This window comes from Carassius carassius, chromosome 41 (assembly GCF_963082965.1).
Source record: "Carassius carassius chromosome 41, fCarCar2.1, whole genome shotgun sequence".
NCBI classification, from domain to species: domain Eukaryota; kingdom Metazoa; phylum Chordata; class Actinopteri; order Cypriniformes; family Cyprinidae; genus Carassius; species Carassius carassius.
Window position 1 is genome coordinate 18,272,600 of NC_081795.1, and position 24,026 is coordinate 18,296,625.

The 24,026-nt window shown below is 39.8% G+C and overlaps 1 protein-coding gene across 5 annotated transcripts in view; it reads left to right on the plus strand.

The window, feature by feature from the left end:
- LOC132122917 (cell adhesion molecule DSCAML1-like) overlaps nt 1-24,026 on the plus strand; it is a 142,825-nt gene that overhangs the window by 80,858 nt on the left and 37,941 nt on the right. For 4 of the 5 annotated variants that reach the window (XM_059533417.1, XM_059533419.1, XM_059533420.1 and 1 more), the window contains exons 4-11: nt 6,888-7,034; nt 7,469-7,747; nt 9,399-9,674; nt 13,957-14,253; nt 19,590-19,865; nt 22,023-22,304; nt 22,539-22,658; nt 22,751-22,927. In XM_059533417.1, coding sequence (XP_059389400.1) covers nt 6,888-7,034; nt 7,469-7,747; nt 9,399-9,674; nt 13,957-14,253; nt 19,590-19,865; nt 22,023-22,304; nt 22,539-22,658; nt 22,751-22,927 — 1,854 coding nt within the window. Of the gene's footprint in view, nt 1-6,887; nt 7,035-7,468; nt 7,748-9,398; nt 9,675-13,956; nt 14,254-19,589; nt 19,866-22,022; nt 22,305-22,538; nt 22,659-22,750; nt 22,928-24,026 lie in introns of those variants that run through there. The other variant, XM_059533422.1, reaches the window with a different exon arrangement.

Genomic DNA, 24,026 nt, shown 5'->3' on the forward strand with positions numbered 1-24,026 from the left:
TAACTACTAGAATGGCCATAGCGGTCATTCTGACCATTCATACTAGACTGAACTGAATGACATTTTTGTCATATCATATTTACATTCAAAGTTTCTTTTGAGGTTTTACAACGAAACCTTGAAAGTCGGTTGTCGTATTTTGTGACGTCATCGCCCTAAAAAAAACTATAATTATTTTTAATATTTAAATGTGCGTGTCACGCTTTGTGTCCGGCAAGCAGGAGAGCAAAAGTTTTTCACTGCAGTGAAAATGTTGTAGCCTATTTGAAAGTCTAAATGCCAATAAATATGAACTGACACAGAATATTTCTGTAGATAACATATTGTGAATTTTGGAAATGATTACATACATCTTTTTTCAATTCATTTTTACTTTTGTACTTTACAACACTCTGGAGTTATGTTTGGATCAGAGGAACTGGAAACAATTCTATGCAGCCACCACTGGAATCATGATCCATGGATAAATGGATCTGTTATGATAGTATAGGTAATAATAAACATAGTACCTCTTGCTAAAAAAAGAAAAAAAAAAACCTTATTAGTTTGTTTTATTTCACAATATCAGTCTTGTCTGGGCCAAAATTTACCTACAGTATGTATATGCATTAGCCACTACACTAGCATAAAAATAATAATAGCCTTCATTTATATTATTATGGCTATTTTATCATAACATTGAAGTAGGCTATTATTGATAACAGGCAGACTATAGTCTTCTAGTCTAACATAACCTACTTGGAAGGCAGATTGAATGACAGCAGTTGTTGTATTGGAAGTGACCATCTGGCTTTGTTTTTACGAACAGGAATTTTAGCTTAGCAATAGAATATAAAAACAACTAGAACAAAAGCAACAGTGACGTGCATCTTCAATCCCGGGAAAAGTTGCAAAAGCAGAAATTATACGCCTTCTGTAATGCGAACGGTCAATTTGAAAAGTCAGATTATTATAGTTATATGGGTTTTTTTTCAACAAAGTTATTACATTTTACAATTCAGAAACAGGCAAAATGACTGCCTTGGTAATTCAAGTGCTAAAACACTCGGGAAAAGTGTTTTTTTTTTTTTTTTTTTTTTTTTAGAAAAATAGAAAATATTAAAAGAAATTGCTGGAATTTTTAGATCGTCTAATAGGGCATATTCCACTTTTGTCACCATCCAAGTCAGCAGCCCTAAACATATCAGAGACACCTTTATTATCTTTTTGTGGCCTTACATGTCTGATTTTCAAAGAATTAATATTGAGTCGCCCATTGCCCCTTACATAGACTTGCATGAACATGCGATGGAAGTCAAGCTTGAATTCTGTGTATATCTATCACCTATGACCATTGTAACCATGGCTAAAGTAATATCGAAGAAGCTGATAAGAAAGTGGAAAGTCTTATCAGATGGCATAAGAGGAGTCCAACTGAGACAAAAGGCCATCCATCAAATCATTATTGACGAACAGCAGCTTTTGTACCTATTTAAGTTATGTGCAGACCTCAAATCTGATGGGAGTATCTCTGGGTGAAGACAGTGACTCGATCTAAAACAGGGGTCCAAAACTTGAGGGACGAGGCCCTACAGAGTTTAGCTTCAACCCTAATTAAGCACACCTGATCCAGCTAATCAAGTCCTTAAAGATGAATTAAAAACTGCAGGTATGTGTATTGGAGCAGGGTTGGAGTTTTGCCCCTTGATCTAAAACCTTTAGATGACACAGCTCCTTTCTCTATATCTCTAAGTTACCAAAACCAAACAGAAAAACATGTAATATGTACGAGACAGGTGTATGTGCACCAAATGGCTCTCTCACACTAAAAGACATGACAGACAATTAGTTGTCCAGTCTGGTCACATTGGCACAGAAGGTGTGTGCCAAAAATATGGGAGAAAATGTATGGCTAAATAACCAAAATGGGTGTGAACACAATTGTATTACGGACTCAAATATAGGAGTAATAACCGTGTTCTGTTACAGTGTGAACATGGCAGTAGAGATCACCCACACATATATTATTGGGGTTCTCAAGAAGAGTGAGTTGGAAGGTTGGAGAATGGAGACGAGGAGAACAGTGGGAGCTAGAGAACAGCACAACTAGAGAAAACAGGCTGAAGTTGTACAAGGGTGGGTGGGAAGTAAAGAGTGACAGTAGGGAAGTGGAGAGAAGAGGTAGATGCAGGGAAAGCCACATTGGTGTTGAAATGTGTAGTGCATTGGTTGAAGAAATCTACTTCCTTCCCCAAATATACCTGCAAACTCTCTGTATCAGTAAATTACAAGAGAGCAAGCAATATATGAATATAATCTGAGCTAAATGGTATTGTAAAGGCCTGACATACAGCGGAGCATCTACAACCTCTTCAGTCACAATGTAGCACAAATATCTCGCATACCTGAAATTATTAAAACAGAAACAATTAAGGGCAGAAATTTTTATAAGAAAATTAATTTTGTGCCACCTTTCAACAAAAATATATACAGTATTTACCACCACTAAAACCTTGTCTACACTGGGCGCAACCCTTATTGCATTGCAACAGTTTGAAACTATCTGTACTGAATGTCAAAACAAAGATTTAAAACTCCCATGTCGAAAGTAACACAAGAATATGTCAAGCATAGATGCATGATGTAAGGGTGCTCTGCAGACATACTGTACACCAGGGGTGCCCAAACTCAGTCCTGGAGGGCCAGTGTCCTGCAGAGTTTAGATTCAACCCCAATTAGACACACCTGAACCAGCTTATCAAGCTCTTACTAGGCATACTAGAAACTTCCCGGTAGGTGTGTTAAGGTGTGTAAAGTTAGGGCTAAACTCTGCAGGACACTGGCCCTCCAGGACTCAGTTTGGACACCCCTGCTGTACACAGTAGCTATTAAGCAAGTGTTAATCAAGTATATTTGACCAGTTGAGGTCCAGAACTGTCAAACGTTATTTCCAGTTCATTTTATAACTGATCTAGAGATTTTTCTCAAAGATTCAAACCTCATACATCCAGCCCTTCACATGTGTAAAGGATAATTTGTTTTAAGACAAGACCAGTTGAGTGGGAATTCTAAAGTCAACTTTGGATACGCCATATTGCATCAAGGAAGATTCGTTTTAGGCTTTCTTACAAAACCAGCAGTGCAGTGTGTGTTTGAGCATGACTGTTTCAGTGAAAAAAAAAGTCAACAATAGAGCCTTTTTTCACTTCATCTCTCCTTCTCCATTCCATCACCAAGTGTCTTCCATCACTTGGTGACATTGTTTTTATCTTTGATCCCTCTCACTCTCTTCTGCATCGAAATGACGTCCCACCTGCAGCCAGTCAGAGTGACTGGCCTGTCTCTCCATGTGTCAGGCTCTCAATGTGTGCCCTGGTAGCCCGTGTGTGGCTAAATGAACAAACGAGTGTTAGAATCTCCTCCGTTTACACCCCTCTTTGCCAGCCTTCCCATCATCCCTCCCTCCCTGTATTTCGCTGTTTTTTTGCACATGCCACCGCAGCGCCCCCTAACCCAAGTCACGTGAGCGCAGGGGCCCTAGCAACAGCAAAAGAGAGAGGGAAAAGTGGAGTGAGAGAGGGAAAGAGGGAAAGAGGGAGGGGAAAGAGACGCAGAGCATTAATAAGTAATGGGCCGAACAGTTTGAAACCCGGTCCTCATTAGCATTGCAGCGGCGCCATCATTTGCATGGGAGCTCCTAGAGCAAATTCAACAACAGCTTCAGCCCACACCCCTCTCTTTTTGTTTCTCTCTCCCTCCATCCTCATGTGTCTATCTTTCTGTCATCACACAATCTCCTTCCAACTGTCTTTTTCTCTTTCTTTTTTTATTTGTGATATTTCGGTATTTCTCTTCTCTCATCTCATGAGCATATTCTTCCTCTTTTCCTTTCTGTTGTCGTTCTGTTGTTCTCCGCCCCTTCCTCTGAGTCTCCTGGCATCCATGTGTTAAGATTTTATTTTTGCTGTTGTTCTATTTTCCACACTACTGTGTATTTCTCATTACTATTCATATCCTCTGTTATGCTGTTTCTGTTTATTTTGAAAATGATGGCAAGAAAATGGCGGCTTTACTTCCGGTAGGGTTTTATTTTTAGACTAGATCTTTCCCAGCTGCACTCACACAGTCCTGTGCTGAAAGAGCGAAAGAGTTTGCCTGCCCTCCTAACATTCTTGAACATGTATACAAACCTCTTTTCCCTTTATGTGTGTGAGTGTGTTTCTCTGGCCTTTGGGAGTCTGTGAAGAGTGAGATGTAACTGGAAGGTTGCCATGCTCCACACATAAATCCAATTCCACATTTTTTTTCTTCCATCGGTCTGACATGATGCCCCAGGCTGCCCATGCTACACACTCCAGCACTACCACAGAACATTGTATGTGTGTGGTACTCAAGCCCTTGTTTTAAACAGACCTTACATGCCCCCCAATCCTCCATGCACATACATACACACACCCCAAGGCGAAGGAAGACTAGACAAGAATTGATCTGCACTCCCAAACAGAACTAATCACAAGGTGATGTGGGACTAATATGTGCATAGCTCTGTCTGTCTCTCCTTTAATCCATCAATCTCCATTTTTAAATCTGTACACCCAATGGGTCACTTGTTCAGTGAAGTCAAATGTCTTATGTCATTCACACACAGACAGGCATGTGCTCTGTTCTGACAAGCAAAAGGCAAATACCCAAATAAATAACTTTACTGCTTTTAAGATGCAGATGTTGGAACCATGTCTTAGTATATATATATATATAAAATGAGAGAACAGTTGAAAAGAACAGGGTGAACATTATTCAAAATGTCTTCAGAAGAAGTTGATTTAGAACAACATGATTAAATGATTGTTTCACTTCATTTGTGCAATAAACCATACAGCTAAGAATAAAAAGGTAGAGTGAAAAATAAAAAGAGTGAGAGAGAGACAGACCTTGTGTCCCTGGTTGCTGATATTTCATTTACCAGTCTTCACAATGAGAAAGATTTAAGTGACTTGGATTAAACCAAAACTACTCACTGACTACCTCTCTTTCTCTCGCTCTTTCTCCCTCCCTGGTCTTTCGCTCTGGGTGAAATGTTGTGACAGCGTTGCGCTGATGTTGTAGGGGGTTAAAGCCACCAAGTGCATATTATCCTGTAAGGCTTAATATGCAGGTTGAAGTGCGAGGGCCGACTCTTAAATTACAGTGTGCCGGGCATAGCACTCAGCATGACAACAATACCAACATAGACACTGTGTTACGTCTTTACACACACACTTATACACACGTGTGATCACGCTTAGCTGTTGTAAAAATATTCATTCAGCAATATATTTTTGTGTTGCAAATAATCATGCAACCATACACACGCAGCCAATACCACACGCATGTACTTCATTTCATTGTGTTATCACAATGGCTTTTACATTTACACAGATTCACGCTGAATTTATCTTTGTTTCCAGCCATTGTCTTTGTTTGTCTGTAGCTACTATCTCTGTCTGTGTGTGTGTGTGTGTGTGTGTGTGTGTCTGTGTGTGTGCATGAGAGAGTAAGCTGCTTGTTATAGTGATGGAGTGTGTGTGTGGGCTGCCGAGTCAAGCCTGTCCTCTCCGCTTTCATAAATCTGCGTTGGATGAAGCTCTCAAGCCATAAAACGCATCGATCGCCATCCTTCACACACACACACAGGCTAATCTTGCTTTCTGAACGTTGTATCTTGTTGAGTAAGTTTTGAATGCACAAGCATGCCCTTATATAGAAAGAAAAACAAGGCACATGGCAACTAGTCAACTAATGACACCTCAGCATAAATATATAAACACATCTTCACGTTTTTAATGAGTCACAGTGTGGATATGACTCCAGATGTTAACCTATAGCTGAAGGTTTGTTCATAGTGTGTTTAGATCTGTGTTTACACCTGTGTTTGTGTCAGACAGTTTTGTTTTTACATTTTTTTTTTGCATTTCCAGTTCAGTTTTTTCATAATGATGCGTTTGGCCCAATGCACATGCCCTGCCTGCCTGGAAAAACTAGGACACACAAACACACAGGGACTGACTGTTCTCACACACTGACATACTTTGCTGTTATTATTGTGTCCATTAATGTGCAGTTTAGCAGAATACACAAAAACTCTTCTTTTACACACCTAAGTCATCCCAGAGGAACCTTACTTTTTTTTTTTTTTTGCTTTGAGGTTGATCTTGAGTGCTCATGAGATTTAGACTCAGTTGTTTCAATTAAGTATTAACCTCATCTTATATGTTTCTGATGTTTCTCAGGATACAAACCTGAGACGACATTTTGCCCCCTAGGAGAAACAATGTAGAGACTGATAGTTCAAAATCAAACAGTGTATATACAAATTCTAACATGAAAGCAAACACACACATAATCAACACATCAAACATCTTATGCACTTAACTGAATAAGAAGGACTGTAAGTGAAAGAGAAACACTTACTTCTGACTTCTGGACAAGTGCTGCATTGTAAAATACGACCTTTGTGAATGTACATATTAATCAGAGTTAGGCCATGCTGATGTGAAATGACAGTAATATACTGTTACAATAACATAGACATCAAATATTAAACACTCTCTCTTTCTTACTTTGTAATGGATTACTGGCTGTATCCTTCAAAATGTATTTAATATCTGTACGCATGTTCGTTTTTTGAATGTCGTGACTAAACAACTCAGTTGACAAGTTTTTTTGTTGTTGTTTTTTTTAGTAATAACTTTTGGATTTTTGTAAAAGTCTTATGATGGATTGTATGACTAACTAAATAGAATAACTGATCTGTATTCGATCAGTTGCATATAAAGTTGTTCCTAAATTGACTTTTGGATATCGTCTTTTTGTTGACCAAAGAAATCCATGTGCATATGTTTATATCATCTCTTCTCCTCTCTATTTAGGTAACAGGTTCTTCCTGACGTCATATGGGGCCCTCTACATATCTGATGTTCAGAAAGAGGATGCCCTCTCTACTTACCGCTGCATTACCAAGCACAAATACAGCGGAGAAACCAGGCAGAGCAATGGGGCTCGTCTGTCTGTGCTGGGTGAGTTTGTGCCGGTTTTCTGGGCAGTTGACACTTCTTTGTCATATTTGTCAACCCTAATGCACTAATGGTATGCACTAAAATTGCATATTTTCATAATAAGATTTGTTACTGTCTTGGATGCGCTTCTTTGAGGAATAACAGTAAGATCCTAATTGATGTAATTTATATTTAGAAGAATTATGTCCTACATTTTACTTGTATTTTTCCCCCTAATGTCTACTTATAATGTTAGCTAATGGTTCTTGAAGAAAAAATAAATAAATAGATAAATTGCTATAATTTTGCTTAACATAAGCATTTTCTTCATCTTCCCTGACCATTAATCAGGCAGTTTTGCTAGTGTAACTTTAAGACTTATTTAAGTAAATGACTAAACATAAATTGGCTACAATTGCTTGGTCTTTTTTTAAGAACGTTCTCTCTGTCCTTAGACCCCACTGAAACCCCTCCTTCTGTGATGGACAGTTTCCAGTCAGGAGAAGTACAAGTGGGGAGAAGCATAGAGTTGCCCTGTATCGCCTCCGGTTACCCCAACCCCACCATCCGCTGGTTGAAAGATGGAAGGCCACTTCCTGCTGACTCCCGCTGGACACGGCGACTGACTGGCCTCACAATCAATGACCTCCGGCTAGAAGACTCTGGAAACTACATCTGTGAAGTCACCAACAGCTTCGGCTCCAAAGAGGTCACAGGACACATTAATGTCATCGGTGAGGAGAAAAAAAAAAGAAATAAAGGGCAAAAGGAAAAGAAGGGAGTTACAAGAAAAGGGACTGTTGGTAATACAGGAGTGAATGATGAAAGATGTCACAATTATACTGTTGGTAAGGGGGTAAAAACAAGCTTTTCTAAAGTTACAAGCTACCTTCACCCTTTAACTTTCCATAGATTCAAGCACAATATGTTCTTTGATCAATGTCCTTGTTGGTCCTGGAACCACATGCCAATAAACTTAAAATTTAAGGTAAGGATTATGTTTGCTATTTGGAATGTTCTTCCAGGACCAACAAAATGTTCAGGAACATGTCCTATTGGACGAAAATTATTATCAGCCTTTTTGCTTCATTACGTAGGACTTATTCTTGGATCAACATCATTGTCCTGGAACAACATTCCTATTAAACGTGTACTTACAGTAGGTTAGGTATATGGATAGAGCTGTGGTTGGTGTGTGCTTCAAAATCACTGTAAAAGTAGGAATATGACTATGTTTGACTTATGTTTTTCCAGAACTAACAAAAGATCCAGGAAAATGTCCAATTTCAAAGTCATAGCAACGTAAAAGCAGAAACCAAAACCTTGTGACAAGTGTCCTCATATTTGCTCCTGGAGTTCAACCTTCCCGTAGAAGTTTTAGTTCTGTCCTTGCTTCTAATGTACCTACTTGCAATTTTCAACTTTACCAAAGTAATTTGATTAGCTGGCTCAGGTGTGTTGGAATTGGAATTTACATCTGCAGGAAGTTTGTTTTCCCCAAACAGGGATGAGAAAACTTGCAGATTAGGCTGTCTAGGAGTACCCACCTTTGGTAGTACAAGGGTTGACCAAGAATTGGGTCTATTGCCCAAGATCTCCTGTGCAACCTCCTGAGTCATAGGGAGAGAGATAAATATCAAATGCAGTATACCAGGGAGTAAGTAATTGAGAAGCACAATTGGATTTAAGAGAAGTTGGCACACTGGTAGGCCTTTGCCACCTTCTTTTTGACTTATGTGAAAGTAAAAGTAATAATGAAAGTAATATGAGAGGACAGGATGATTGTTCTGGCCTCTCCAGTCTGACCCCTGTTCTACCAGAAATGTGTGTTTTTGAGCAGGCATGAGGAGGGATCTTAGACCAGTAGGATGGTATTGGCTGGAGCCTTAATGTAAAAGGAAGAGGGGTATATAGGAAGGGGAGGTGGAGTGGACTTTTGGACATTTAGCCGGTGGGCACATCAAACTGGTGTGCTCACACAGATTCTGGCAGAACGGAGAAGGGCACACACACACATACATGCCCAGACACACACAATCACACAGAGGCCTCTAGCACATAACACCAACTGCCTTATTGCTCACTGACATCTCATCTCATCTCATCTCATCTATCTATCTATCTATCTATCTATCTATCTATCTATCTATCTATCTATCTATCTATCTATCTATCTATCTATCTATCCATCCATCCATCCATCCATCCATCCATCCATCCATCCATCCATCCATCCATCCATCTATCTATCTATCTATCTATATGTCAGTCTTTCTGTCTCTCTGTCAATCTTAGATACCATAATTATATTTTTTTAGACAAAATTTTAACCCTCAGACTCAGATAATATGTCTCTCTCTCGCTCTCTCTCCTCTTTCTCCACAGAGCCTCTGAGAGTCACATTATCCCCCAAGAACCTGAAAACAGGCATCAGCAGCACAGTGATTCTGTCCTGTGCCGTTCAAGGCTCGCCCCACTTCACCGTCTCCTGGTTTCGCAACACAGAACCCATCGTGCCTGACCAGCACTTCTCCATCCAGGGAGCCCATAATGAAACTCTCTTCATCACGGCAGCCCAAAAAAGACACTCAGGGGCATATCAGTGTTTTGCCACCCGCAAGGGCCAGACCGCACAGGACTTCTCCATTATACTGCTTGAGGGTGAGTGGAAAGAGTGGATAATGGAATAGCACAGCACTGAAGGCTGTGGTTCTGATCTAAGCTCTGCAGCATACAATTATTATTTTTATTATTATTTTATATCAAAGTTAAAAATTTAGATCACTATGACTTTTAAGTAAGCTACAATGTGTCCTACACCAGTGCAACAAGATTTTTTTCCATTAACAGGTTTGCTGTCCATACTGAATGTGAAACACTGCACAAAGAAAATGCATAAACCAAAAGAAACCAAGCAATTGAAATTAAATAGGATTAATGGTATTAATACTGAATGCAATTTGCTTCAACAAAGCAATTTTTAAAATGATTTAAAAATATATGACTAATAACAATGAGGGCTTATAGATTAAAACTATCATTGTCACACCCAAGAACTGTTCTGGGCCCGGTTCCCTGATAACGTTCACTCTTAGCGCGCTAAGAAGACATCGAAAGATATATCTTACCAAAGTTGTTGATGTTTCTAAGTGTGATCCCCGAAGTGTCCCTTAGGAAGCTTCTTAGCATGCTGCCTCTTACGTCCGACGTTACAAGAGCGCTGTCCAAAGTCAGGGTGCTGAATTAGTTGGCATCGATTGCTCATGAATCGATTTTCCACTTCACGCGAAGGTGCAATACAGCGTTAAGAAAGACAACACGTTCTATGCAAATGAAACATTCCTCAAATTATTACAGTAACATTTATTTTAACGTAGTTTAAGTTATCAGTAAAATAAAGACTATAAATTAAATTATCAAATGGTCAGTAATATGTTCAGACGATTTGTTGTGACGGTTAGACGAACCAGGTATCCCTTGCTAATCATCCACCCTCCTCATCCCGTTGTGCCGCTTCTTGACATGGTTTTAACGACTTATAAAAATTATATAATACACTTTTATATTAATGCTAAGGTACTTTACAATCAGAATTAATTGGCAAGCAGCTGCAGGTACCTCTGTTTAATGCGGTATTGATTGCAATTGGTTTATGTTTTTAATAAAAAGCAACCTATCTACAATGAACAGAGAGAGAGAGAGAGAGTTAGATACATAATATGCTGGGGAAGCAATGTAAAAAAAGGGCACAAAGCCTCTCATCTGAGGAACTTGAAGTTTTGCTGACCACCAGGTCAGAGATCACACCCCTGTGGTCCACTATAACCTGCACGTTTATGGCCGCGTCTCCCTTTCGCGATGAGTTGCCTACGCCTGATCAATCACTGATGGATTGGCGATAGGGATGAGTGTGCCATCCACCAGGATGCAATCCCCAGCACGGCGCAGAAGGGTGTTGGAGACAGTGTGGATGCACCTCCACACCGAGGTCTTGATTAGGCCGTAGCCCTCTCCCACGACCTCGATGAATCTCTCTGTAGCAAAAAAGAAAAAGAAAAAAAAAAAAAGTAGCGCTGGGCTTCAGGGCTTAAAGCAAAATTCCGCTGCTTTAGCCTGACAAGCGCAGGTCTGAGAAGGTCCAGCAGCTCCATAATGAGCTGTCTTGAGAGGCGAATTTTTTTTTTATATAGCCACGTCAGGCAAAATGTCAAAAGGGCTTAAGTTTTGCCGAATAAAAAAAATTGACATGGGCTAAACGGCTCCGCGTCCGGCTCCGTCTTTGATTCAATACAAGGACACGTTGGATCGCTGCTATAGTTGGTCGCTTACTGGACACCACCATGATTACCCATTTATAGCCATTTAGAGCCATATTGTTTGCCAGATTTTAATTATCAAAAAATTGATTGTCAATTCGCTTTAATTACATTACGAAAAAGCCTAGGCTAATTACCACCATATTAGTTCTGATACCACATAAAGTCAACTTTATAAATAGGCCTGTATCCATTGCAAACATAATTTATTATGAGTCTTAAAAAATAACAGAAAATCATTGTTGAGCCACAAAATTGTCAACATACCATAGTTTGACTTGTACTTCGCTGCGCTGGTTTCTAAAGACTGCTGTACAGTAGCGTCATGAGCTCAAATAACGCTAAGAGAGAGCTACGAATGGTCCAGACCAACCTTACGAAAGTGTGACTTACAGAAGATATACTTAGCGTACGAACGTGTCGGGAACCGTGCCATAAGGTTAAGAGAGAGGTTAAGGAATAGGTTAAGAACTACTTAGCGATAAGAACGTTTCGGGGAACCGGGCCCTGTGTGTTTTGATCTAGTTTCCCGTCATGTTTTCCCATGCCCATATTTGGTCTCCCTGTTCCTGTTCCCTGATTGTGTTCTATTTGATTCCAGGTGTGTCTTGTTTTTCTCTGATTGAGTTGTGTATTTTAGGATTGTTCTGTTCAGAGTTTTGTCATCTGCTGTTAAATATCATTCATTGTCTGTTCTCCTGAAGTTGTTCTTATTTTGGATTATTATTAAAGATTGTTGAAGTTTATTCTATGCATCCTTGTCCCCTCGCTCCAGTGAATTGTGACAGAACAGTGGACCTAAAATGAGAAGGATGACAGGAGCTGAGGACTGTTTGCCCACTGAAGCTAAGCAGGGTTGAGTCTGGTCAGTACCTGGTTGTGAGTCCTCCTGGGAAAACTAGGTTGCTGCTGGAAGAGGTGTTAGTGAGGCCAGCAGGGGCTGCTCACCCTGTGGTCAGTGTGGGTCCTAACGCCCCAGTGTATTGATGGGGACAATATACTGACAAAAAAGCACCGTCTTCCAGATGAGATGTTAAACCGAGGTCCTGATTCCCTGTAGTCATTACAAATCCCAGGATGTCTTTAGAAAGAGTCGGGGTGTAACCCCGGCATCCTAGCCAAATTTGCCAATTGTCCTCTGACCATCATGGTCTCCTAACCATCCCCATACACTGATTGGCTTCATCACTGTTCACTTGGTCTCCTCTCCACAAATAAGCTGGTGTATGGTGGGTGTTCTGATTTAATATGGCTGCCATCGTGTAATCCAGGTGGATGCTGTACACTGGTGGTGGTTGAGGAGATTACCCCCTTCTATGTAAAGCACTTTAAGTGCCCAGAGAAGTGCTATAAAAATTTAAGGAATTATAATTATAAATTTTTATTATTATTATTTTCCCTCGATCGTGCTGGTTAATCGCATCCGTTATTTAAATGGTTCCAATTTTAAAATAGAAGAAATAAAGGAAAATTCGAAGTCTCATAGTCCAGGCCCCTGTGGAGCTCAGTGTCTCCCCAACTCTCCCCATGCAAGGAACCCCCCACATGCCACCCCAATGGCTCTAACCACCTGCCCAACCCCATGTATTCCAGAGTCGTCCGAAGATCCGCCCTCAGAAGCCAATATTCTCCCCAATTTTTTATTTTTTTTTGGTGGGGTTATCCATCCGTAGAGATCGGGCCGAGTGCTGAGGCCTGCCCTCCTGAATTTTCTGCTCTGCCATGGCCCCCTGAGTTACTTGCTCCACCGTGGGACCCAGATCCGGTACTGCCTTGGAGGCATCCCGTCCTGTCCAAGCCTGTCCTGAGGGACCACCAAGGTGCCCACCTATGTTATGTGGCACAAGGTCATGCCTTCCGGAGGGGGACATAATATCACGTCCAAGGACTGTTCTGTGTTTTTTGATCTAGTTTTCCCTTGTGTTTTCCTATGCCCATATTTGGTCTCCCTGCTCCTGTTCCCTGATTGTGTTCTATTTGATTCCAGGTGTGTCTCGTTTTTTCCTGATTGAGTTCTGTATTTAATGATTGTTCTGTTCAGAGGTTGGTAATCTGCTGTTAAATGTAATTCATTGTCTGTTCTCCTGAAGTTGTTCTTATTTTGGATTATTATTAAAGATTGTTGAAGTTTATTCTATATCTCATTCCCTCACTCCAGTGAATTGTGACAATTATGTTCAGTCTAATGATTTAGTGACCGTGTTAGAAAAAAAGAATAAAACAGAAATGTATTTCACTACAAAAAAAAAATACAATGTAAAAGTTTTTCAGCTGAAATTATGCACGGAGCCCTATCTATCGAATAAGGATCCCCAGTTTGTATACTTCTGAATGAAGTAAACTTGCATTTTATTTTTTTACAGTTTAATTTGATTGCATGCAGTTACATTAAGTTCAGACAAATATTCAAGAATCTGATTTTAACTACATTTTAAACAAATTTTCTTTCTTAATAAAAAAAGATATGTCTTGTTCGGACACAGTGTCACTAATGCAATTCAGAGGAAAGACAAAATTAGTGACACTGACCACATTTGAACTTTTCTTATAAAATAAACATTGCATCAGTGCACCTTTCAAAGATTCTGAAGTCTTCTATCTTTTTTCCTCTCTCTTTTTCCTGTCAGACGGCACTCCACGGATCGTCTCGTCTTTCAGTGAGCGCGTAGTAGCCCCTGGTGAGCCCTTCTCTCTCATGTGTGCGGCCAAAGGTGCTCCACCCCCCACCATCACCTGGACACTGGATGACGAGCCGGTAGCGCGGGACTCGGCGCACCGGGCCAGCCAGTACACGCTCTCCGACGGCTCCACTGTATCACACGTCAACGTCACCAACCCCCAGATCCGTGACGGGGGCGTGTACCGCTGCGCCGCACGCAACTCGGCCGGTAGCGCCGAGTACCAAGCGCGCATAAACGTAAGAGGTGCCTGTCTACTTTTCAATCTCAGACGTTTAGGGTTATAACCCGCCACTTCCCCGACCCTTGACCCCTGAAGTCCTTCACTTCATCTCAATTTCAGATTTCATTGCTTCTTATCAACTCAAGTATCATTTTGTGTGTGTGTGAGTGGGGTGGGTGGGTATATGTGTGTGGGTGGAGCATCGTATGTTGTTTGTTCATTCCAGTGCTGTCACCAGTGCGTTTTCTCATCTTGAACGCCGTTCTTTCCACTGTTAGATCATCTGTTTGTGTTCTCCGTATCTTTCCACTTCTCCTTTTTATCTCTCCATCTGCTGAGTCTTTGTTCCTCTCTTTCACACATACACGGTGTCTCTGTCTTGATGTCGCTGGCTGGCTGGCACACGTATGGTGTCCTGGCTTTTCTGGGACAGAGCGGAGATCTGGCAACATGGAGATGCCATCACGCCAAAGAGAAAAGAGACATGTCATAAGAAACCAGACTGAGAAAAGATTAGTTGAAACGGTAGAGAAGGGTAGAAACGAGAGAAAATACTAGGAAAAACTCAAATTAGAGGAAAGGAAAAAAGTGGAGCAGAGACGAGAGAAGAGGACACAAATGGAAAAAAATTGACAAAAAGATAGATAAAGTACTGAAAAAGTACGTCAACCGGGGACTTTATTTTATTCATCGGCTGATAATTTGGAATTTGATATGTGGCTGTTTTACTCAAAAATGAATGAAAACACATTCAAGTCAATTGTGGTTGGATGGTGTTTAAAGCCCGGGATACACCAAGCTGACAATCGGCCATTTGCCACTGAGCGACAGTCGGGCTAGTTTGTTTGGTGTGTTCCACTCTTCGGCTCTCATAGGTCTCACATTGGTGGCAGTTTGCTGTTGAATCAGCATCGGGGACGTCGGTAAGAGCGAGAGCTATGATTGGATGTTCAGTTTAGCGAACGGGTCAGTGCTGAGAATTAAAGCAAAAGTGATGAAAACAAGCATGTGAATGAAAGTGGTACAGACAGAAGTCTGTTGAAATGTTACGTGATCTTTCCCAATCATTCTAATTCGTGAATTTTTAAATTGATTAAAGTTATCAACGTTACTGATATTCAAAATTATAAGCAAGCACTGCTTTGTTTACATTTCGTATATCTGCGTTTATCTCAGATATCTTTGTTTCGGTTTCTCCTTTTGAATGACGAATATATACTATTAATAGCTGCTTATATAAACAGCTCGTTTCTCTCATGCATGCGCAGAATGCATTTGATGTCGGCTGTAGTCTGTGCGGTGTGTTCCAGCGTAGCTTTTTGGTCTGATGCTGCCGACACGAGGCGACAACACCGTCGGCTTTTGTCGCCACTAGTTCTTTGAAGTCGGCTTGGTGTGTCCTGACCTTCAGTGGACTTAATGATTTTGAAGGCTGGTATACATCACCAGAAAGAAGTATGTCAATTCAATGGAAAAATTTGTTTTGACTTGGCATACAGTGGCAAAGGAATATAGACTCTATGATGATAATCTCTGCCCTTTAAATAGTCATAAATAGTGATTATTTCACAGACAAAGTGGAATTCTAAGTTTGGTTCATTGTTAAAAAAAATAATGAAATATATTTTAACTGATACTTTTCAAAGGCAATTGGCTCTGACCCGAATATATTTAAATATTTGATGCCACTTACCTGACAAACGTTGACAATTCCAATAATAATTTAATCCACAGAAGCATTCGTTCCATCAACCCAGTACCTTGTTTCCAGTCACACAGATAAATCCCAGTGTGCTATTAATCTTCGACGTTGTGTTCAGTCAGCCAATCAGATTAAGTTTGCAAAATAGAGAATAGAGATTGAGTTTGAATATTATGAATCAGATGGTACTACTGCCCAGTGGTATGGTCAAGTACATCAAGTAAAAATTTAGAAAAATTACAGTTAGTCCAGAATAGAGCTGCAAGACTAATTCTGAATTGTAAGAGAAAGGTTAATATTATGAGAATGCACAACATTTTAGGTTGGCTACTGGTGAAGGACAGGGTAATTCTTTCTCTGCTATGTTTTATAAGAAACATTTCAGTATCGAGAGATCCAAGTGTATTGTACTCTAAACTTTTGTATAGTAATGCTAGTCATAATTTTAACACCAGGCATGCATTAAAGGGATATTTTTTGCTTCCTGTTTCAAAAACTAATGTCAAGCAACGGACTGTAATGTATAGAGGAATGAAAATATGGAATGAATTGCCATCGGATATTACATGTTTTTTATCAAGTAAAATTAGGTTTAAAAAATTGTTAAAGAAATATTTAATGGTACAGTACACAGTAAATTGCTGATTTTTGATGTTTTGAATGAATTTGGGGTTTGTATGTTTTATTGTATTGTTTTTTTATTGTTATGGATTAATATAATGTAATTTTGTTTTTTTTATTTTTTTCTGACCCCAGGAAGAATAGCCACTACCTTGGTAGTGGCTAATGGGGATCCAAATAAACAAACAAGTTTGCAAGATAGAGAATAGAGATTGAGTTTGAATATTATGAATCAGATGGTAAGTGAACCGACTGTGGGAGTTCCATGGGCGTGTCTTCTGAGCCTCAGACTAAGAGTGAAATTGAGTCATGTTGACAGGCCTGTTGAATTCACCCTCTACTCCTCTCTGAAATGTTCAGTTATGACATATCTGTCTGCTTTAAGGACACATGCCAGAACAATAATTGCAGTGAGAATGAGACCCTGTGCCAGGGAGCCACAGTTGTGCGCACACACATTGAATGATACCAATGCTCATGGACACACTCATAGAGTCCTAAAACACTACTGCCTGACTAATACATTGACCACAGTGCGCTCATGAAAACTGACAGCATTGACTTTAATGCACATACTATCCATATCACGCACACACATTTATTCTTAAATGATAGTTTCAAAACACAATATTTAACAAACAAAGACACCTGTGAGGAATCAGGCCCCATTCTTCCTGTGAACAGAACGATAGCAGTGCTCAGTTCCTGTCTGGATCCTTATCTAAGTTCATACATTCATACATTATGTTTTTGAACAAAAGAAAAATAGAGAAATAGAAAGAAAGCCAGAGAATAACTGTGAAGAAGAGAGAAGAGGGATACTGTGCAACAGTCTTCTTGAATAATACATCAGGGTTGACATGTCAGAGCGGTGACTTCAAAGCACAACGCACACTGAGCTGAGAGAAAGGGAGAGAGAGCAACAGAAGAAGAGAGAGATGTGGATGAGGAGTGGGCTGTTAGAGATGATGAGAATATTTGTGTGCGTAAAATCTACATATGCTCAATCGACGATTTATAAACCGATCCACCCTCCATTTTGAGGCAAACTACTGTAAATGTCCTTCTATAGTACGTCTTCTCGTTCTTCTGGGTCCTCAGTGTTTTTGTTTTGTTTTTTACTCCTAAGCCACCTTGTCTCAATTCTTTCTGTTTTTATTGCTTTCTGCATCTTCAGGCATTGGCCATTCAAATCTTCACAGTATCCCACCATCCATTTGTTTGTACACCCCTCCATCCTTGTGTGTGATCTGAGAGCAGAGTCCTGAAGAAGTCAGCCTTCTCTTTTTCCCAAAACAAAGAAAACAAACCAAACACAAATCATTCATTACTAACCTTATCAAATTTGTCAGTGACTGGTCTTGCTAGCAAAAATCAGAAGCTGTTAGCATATGCAAATTCCAAAAGATATTGCAGCAAGAGCAAGTCGCAACCATAGTTGATTTGAGGTTACTAGGGGCCAAAATTTCAGTGGAGCTCATGTTATCTGATAAATAATTCTGCAGTTAAGCAGGAATGCATCCTAGCAATCAAAACAAGCCTAAGGTTCAATCATCTATTTGTATAGTGCATTTCATGATGCATATTATTTCAAAGCATTTTCACATGAAATGCATGTCTCTACATTACAGTTAAAAGTAATTTGTTATCTGAGGTAGCTATGTCAAAGTATAGTCCATGTGTCAGAAATGTACAGTTCTAGGATAATACAAATCAGACAGTTAATGACGTATTCAAGCAGAAACAATGAACACAATTAAGGCAATAATTATATGTTGTGATCATAATTACTGTACAATGTAAGGAACATTTTGGGATTTCTGTATATTTATTCTGAGTTTGCATTATCTGAAGTCCTCTCAAGAGGCCGGATTCTAGTTATCTTGCGATGGGCATCCTGAGGTAGAAACAGAAAAGCAAATAGAGAATAATTTGAGTGCCAGTGTAGAGATTGTAAATTTGGGGTGGTATCATATTTATTTGATCTGGTAAGAACTCTAACAGCTGCATGTTGGACTAACTGTGGCTTATTGAAGATGCAGGACAACCACGTAGTAGTGCATTACAGTAGTCCAGATTAGAGGTCATGAATGAATATGGTGATTTGCTGGTTTTATCTGTTCCTAGCTAATTTCCTAGCCCAGCTAACCAGCTGTGTACCAGATATACATAGACCTAAAAGCTAAAAAGTACCCCAAAGCCACCAAAACAGTCCAGCCTGATGACAAGCTATCCAGGTTGTCTTTTTTTTTTTTTTCTTCTTCTTCTCTTTTTCAGTAGGGCAGTACAGCAACTTGGTGTACTCCAATGATTAAATCGCTGTCATTGTGAACACCACCTTACACTTCAGATTACTGGCCAGTTCTAATAAAAAGCTGAAAAAACATTATAGCTTTTATTTTCCAAAGCTATTCAGTAGCTGTTAGCATTTAGCTTGCCACAGTTTCACTAAAGTAACTCTAAGGCCTCTGCTCTCGCAGTCCTATAAATGTGTGTTTTGGGACGTTGCTATGAAATGTGATGTTTTGTATTTTCACTCTGCCTACACAAACACATTAGGTTAGTCTTTTATTGTTAAGATTAAACCGCACATAGCATTACTATTATATGCATTAACTTGTCGATTGAAACTAACAGTACAGAAACAAATCCTCATTTAGTTGCTGAAACTATATAAAGGCATGGTTTGTCTCTTGTGTGCCAAGCTATGATGAAGGATACAGTACAAGACACATTGAAACTGTAGATGCACACACCTATTACACCACATTTTCTGCTGTGTGAAGACCAAGAGCATTCTAACCCCCTCCTCCCCCTCCACCACTCGCTCTTCTCCTTTCTTGCTCCCACATCTCTCCCTTATTTACTCCAAATATCCATGCAAAACCTGGTCTCCCATCTCCCTCTCATTCTCCTTCTCTTTTACCCTTTTCTACCTGGCACATTCTCTCTTTTTGTCTTCCTCTCTCTCTCTCTCTCTCTCTCTCTCTCTCTCTCTCTCTCTCTTTCTTTCTCTTTCTTTTCTCTCTCTTGCAGGTCCTCCCAGTATCCGGGCCATGCGAAATATTACAGCTGTGGCCGGTCGCAACACGTTCATTAACTGTCGTGTGATTGGCTACCCCTATTATTCCATCAAGTGGTTTAAAGATGGGACAACGCCGTTGCCAGACAACCATCGTCAGGTGGTGTATGAGAATGGCACTCTGAAGTTGAGTGATGTACAGAAGGGTACGGATGAGGGGGCATATCTGTGCAGCGTGCTCATCCAACCCCAGCTCTCCATTAGCCAGACTGTCTACGTCACAGTCAAAGGTTAGTGATTACTGCTAAAGGTTTTGGGGATGTTTATGGCCCCTTGAAAAAGTCACAAGCAGTCACAAGTCACAAGATAAAAAAAAAAGTTTGGAGATCCTTCTACATTTGATTTTGGGTTGTTTATTCACAGGTTTTTAAGCAAACATAATTAAATAAATAATTGTAAAAAGGAGTATTTTTTTAAGATTCCAACTCCTTCATACCAAGTTCTACAATGATCCATATAATTTATTATTATTGAGAGACTTTACAACTTCACCATCATGTAGTGTAAATAGATTATTTGCAGGAAATTGTGATAATTACATTTGCATTTAGCTGAGCTTTTATCCAAAGCAACTTACAATTGCTATATAAGTCAGAGGTCGCACGCCTCTGGAGCAACTAGGGGTTAAGTGTCTTGCTCAGGGACACACTGGCGTTTCACAGTGGATTCGAACCCGGGTCTCTCACACCACAGGCATGCGTCTTATCCACTGCACTAACACCACCCCCATAATTAAAATCTATAGTCATTTTGTATTTAGCATGTAATCCTTTAATATAATCATTTTTTTTGTAATTTATTTATTTATTTATTTTGTGTGTGTGTATATGTGTGTAAAAATTGCATTGATATCAGTTAGTCACATTGGATTTATTGTACAATTTTTGTGACCATTTTCTAATTAATAGATTTTTCATCAGACTTGATGTAGTCTTTGTGTGAAACATTGCCTTTAAGCATTTTTATGCATTATTTAGGCACAGTGCTGATATATACACTCACTGGCCACTTTATAAGGTATACTTGTTCAATTGTTTGGTGACACAAATGGCTAATCAACCAATCACATGGCAGCAACTCAAAGCATTTAGGCATCTAATAGTGCTAACATGTCAGTATGGCCCAAAATCTCTGGGGAATGTTTCCAACACCATGTTGAATCTATGCCATGAAGAATTAAGGCAGTTCTGAAGGCAAAAGGGGGTCCAAACTGGTACAAGCAAGGTGTACCTAATAATGTGGCCAATGAGTGTGTATATATATGTATGTGTGTGTGTGTGTGTGTGTGTGTGTGTGTGTGTGTGTGTGTGTGTGTGTGTGTGTGTGTGTGTGTGTGCACGTAGGCCTGGCGCAAATAGTTCTAGTGTGAAAATTGCAAATACTTTTTTAATGTCAAAGACTTTTTAATGTAATTTAGTAATATTGGATTTGGTGTGAAGAAGCTACCCCGGGAGGATTTTTGGGCTTGAGCCTAGTCAGCAGGGTATCTTTTATGGAGGATCTCCAAAAAAAAAAAAAAAAAAAAAAGTAATGAGGTTGAGGTTTGGCATTTCTTAAAAACATGCTTCTTTAATAATAAAAAAAAGATGCTCACTGTACAATATGTAATCTTTTAAATCTGAAAAGAAAAGTGTAGTAGTTTATTGGGGCATAATGGGTGAGTTTTGGCTTAATGGAGTGTTGGTTATCTTAAAACAAGCATATATTTAAGCTGTAGGCCATTGGTGAAGGTTGAGGATGCTCTTGCCCCTCTGCTTGCACAAAGACCCTGAGAGAAAGCACACCACTGATAGCCTCTGATTAACAGGATTACAGGCCTTCTGCAGCATTACAACAATTCATCAATTACCAGTGTACTTAACTTGTTTATGTGTTTGGGGGTGTTATTTTCAGTATGGTAAATGTAAATTAAATGGAGGTCACTCTGATTTTGGGTTTGGAATCTTCACTTCACTATATGTGTCCATACAAGGGGCTACAGCTCCTGGTACAAAGACAGCGAGGTCTAGTGTGTGCATGTGCGTTAATGTGTTTGTGTATGTGTGTACCGGTACATCAGAACACTGACTCCAGTGTGAAGTCAGTATAGTGTGCTGCTTGTCTTGTCATGTCTCTGATTTAATTAGCTGAATTTTAACGAGCCCCAGATTAAATCCCCCAGATGTCTCCGATGGAGCCCCCCACCTCTGTTTCCATGGCAATGCCATTATTCCCCATGCCAGTTGGGTTCTAATTAGAGCAGCTATTATGGGCTGGAGGGGTGGGATGTGTGTAAGCGTGTATGTGCCTGTGCATTTTTGGAGGGTGACGGGGTCCAGTATTACATTGCAGACCATGAAGCCTTTCAATTTTGATACTGAAGGTCTCTTGCTCTTTTCCTCCATCAGTTCCTCCCCTCATCCAGCCCTTTGACTTCCCTCCTACCTCCATCGGTAAGCTGATGTACATTGCTTGCGTGGTGTCCTCCGGAGACATGCCAATCCGGATCACTTGGAGGAAAGACGGGCAGGAGATTGTGTCAGGAACATCAGGAGTCACCATCGAAACCAAGGAGTTCATGAGCTCCCTTCAGATCTCTAAAGTTTCGTTGCAGCACAATGGAAACTACACCTGCATTGCCAGCAATGATGCAGCAACTGTCAGTTCAGAGAGACAACTCATAGTGACAGGTGAGCAAGAGAACGAAGGCTATAAGGCAATATAGTGGGTTGGGATGCTCAGTGTGATTTCACCAATTAGGTCCATTTTCTGGAGCAGATTTGCTTAGCTTAGATTGGAGGGATAGGGATGGAACTATGTTTGTTTGACCTAATGTTGCCCTAGGACCAACAAAACATGCCCTTCTTTGCAAACCACTTTATTGGTATCTCCTCTCCTGACACTGTCTATGTTCCTAATTGTAGTTCCCCCTGGTTTTCGGGTTCAGCCCAATAATCAAGATGGGATCTATGGCAAGTCAGAAGTTCTGAACTGCTCCGTGGAAGGGTATCCTCCTCCCAAAGTTGTCTGGAAGCATGCCAAAGGTAATATCTTTTGTCACTACTTGTCCAAATCAAATTTTCATGAGCAGATGATGAGCCACAACCAACAATGTCTTCATCTTCTGATTCTGAAGGTATAGGGAATCCCCAGCAATACCATCCAGTTCCACTGACGGGTCGCATCCAGATCTTGTCCAATGGATCTCTGCTGATCCGCCATGTTTTAGAAGAAGACCGGGGATACTACCTGTGTCAGGCCAGCAATGGAGTGGGGTCTGACATCAGCAAGAGCATGATGCTCACTGTTAAAAGTATGTCACACTCTAATGCATATCTAAACTCTTGAAAGGAACCCCTGGTATTAACTTGTATGGCTTAATATAATGTTAATGATGTCTCTTACTGAAATATGTAGTAGAAAATCCATGAAAGATTGTATTATTGCAAACAGCAATAATAATAATATATGTGTGGAGAAACGTACACATATAAATTAACAAATGACAAAATTAAGAAACAAAAATAATAGCATGATTAAAAGAAAAGTTGGAGAAGGTAGAAAGAAAAAATGGTAAAACAATTTAGAGTTTTTGTGTTGATCATTATTAATCTAATACTGTATGACAACAAATACCAGTTTGCAATATCAAGTAGAATATCAGACTGCTTTTGTACATTTATGTATTTAGCAAGCGCTTTTATCCAAAGCGACTTACAATGCATTCAGGCTATACATGTCACGTGCGGGGATGAACTCAAGCGTAGACAAAAATAGAGAAAATCAAGGACACGAGGGCAGAATCATAACAATGCCGTTATTTCTATCAATATGTGTGTTTCCTGGGAATTGAAGCAACTACTTTTTGCACTGCCAACACAATGCTCTACCACTGAGCCACAGGAACACTAAACAGACTAAAATAACTGGAAAATGACTGACACTGGAAGCCTCGCACATTTACAAGTTAAAAAATGATCGTACCCACTTCTACATAAAAAAATGGTGGATAGATTATAATAGATTTAACGTGTTACTAAGCTCAAGTCTCAATACTCTCTATAATGCAGAGTAAATCACAAATACTGGATGGAATTTGAGTGTTTTAAATTGTTTAAATAATTGGAATTATAACTGGTTTTGGACGGTATATATATATTAATACATTTGCAATTACCTTGATTCCTTCCACAAATCTTGGATAAACATTCTGAGATTTTCTCACTTGTGCAGGATGCATTTAGTACTGCTTTTGGCCAAAACAATATTTCTTAGAAGGCTACCTAATTTATGCATGGACATGTTCTTTAGGTAGACAAGTTTCAGGGCACAGCTGTTGAATATCAGAAATGTCATAATAGTTAAATCTCTCATTAAACCATGACACCAATAAAGCCATATTTCTGAATTCC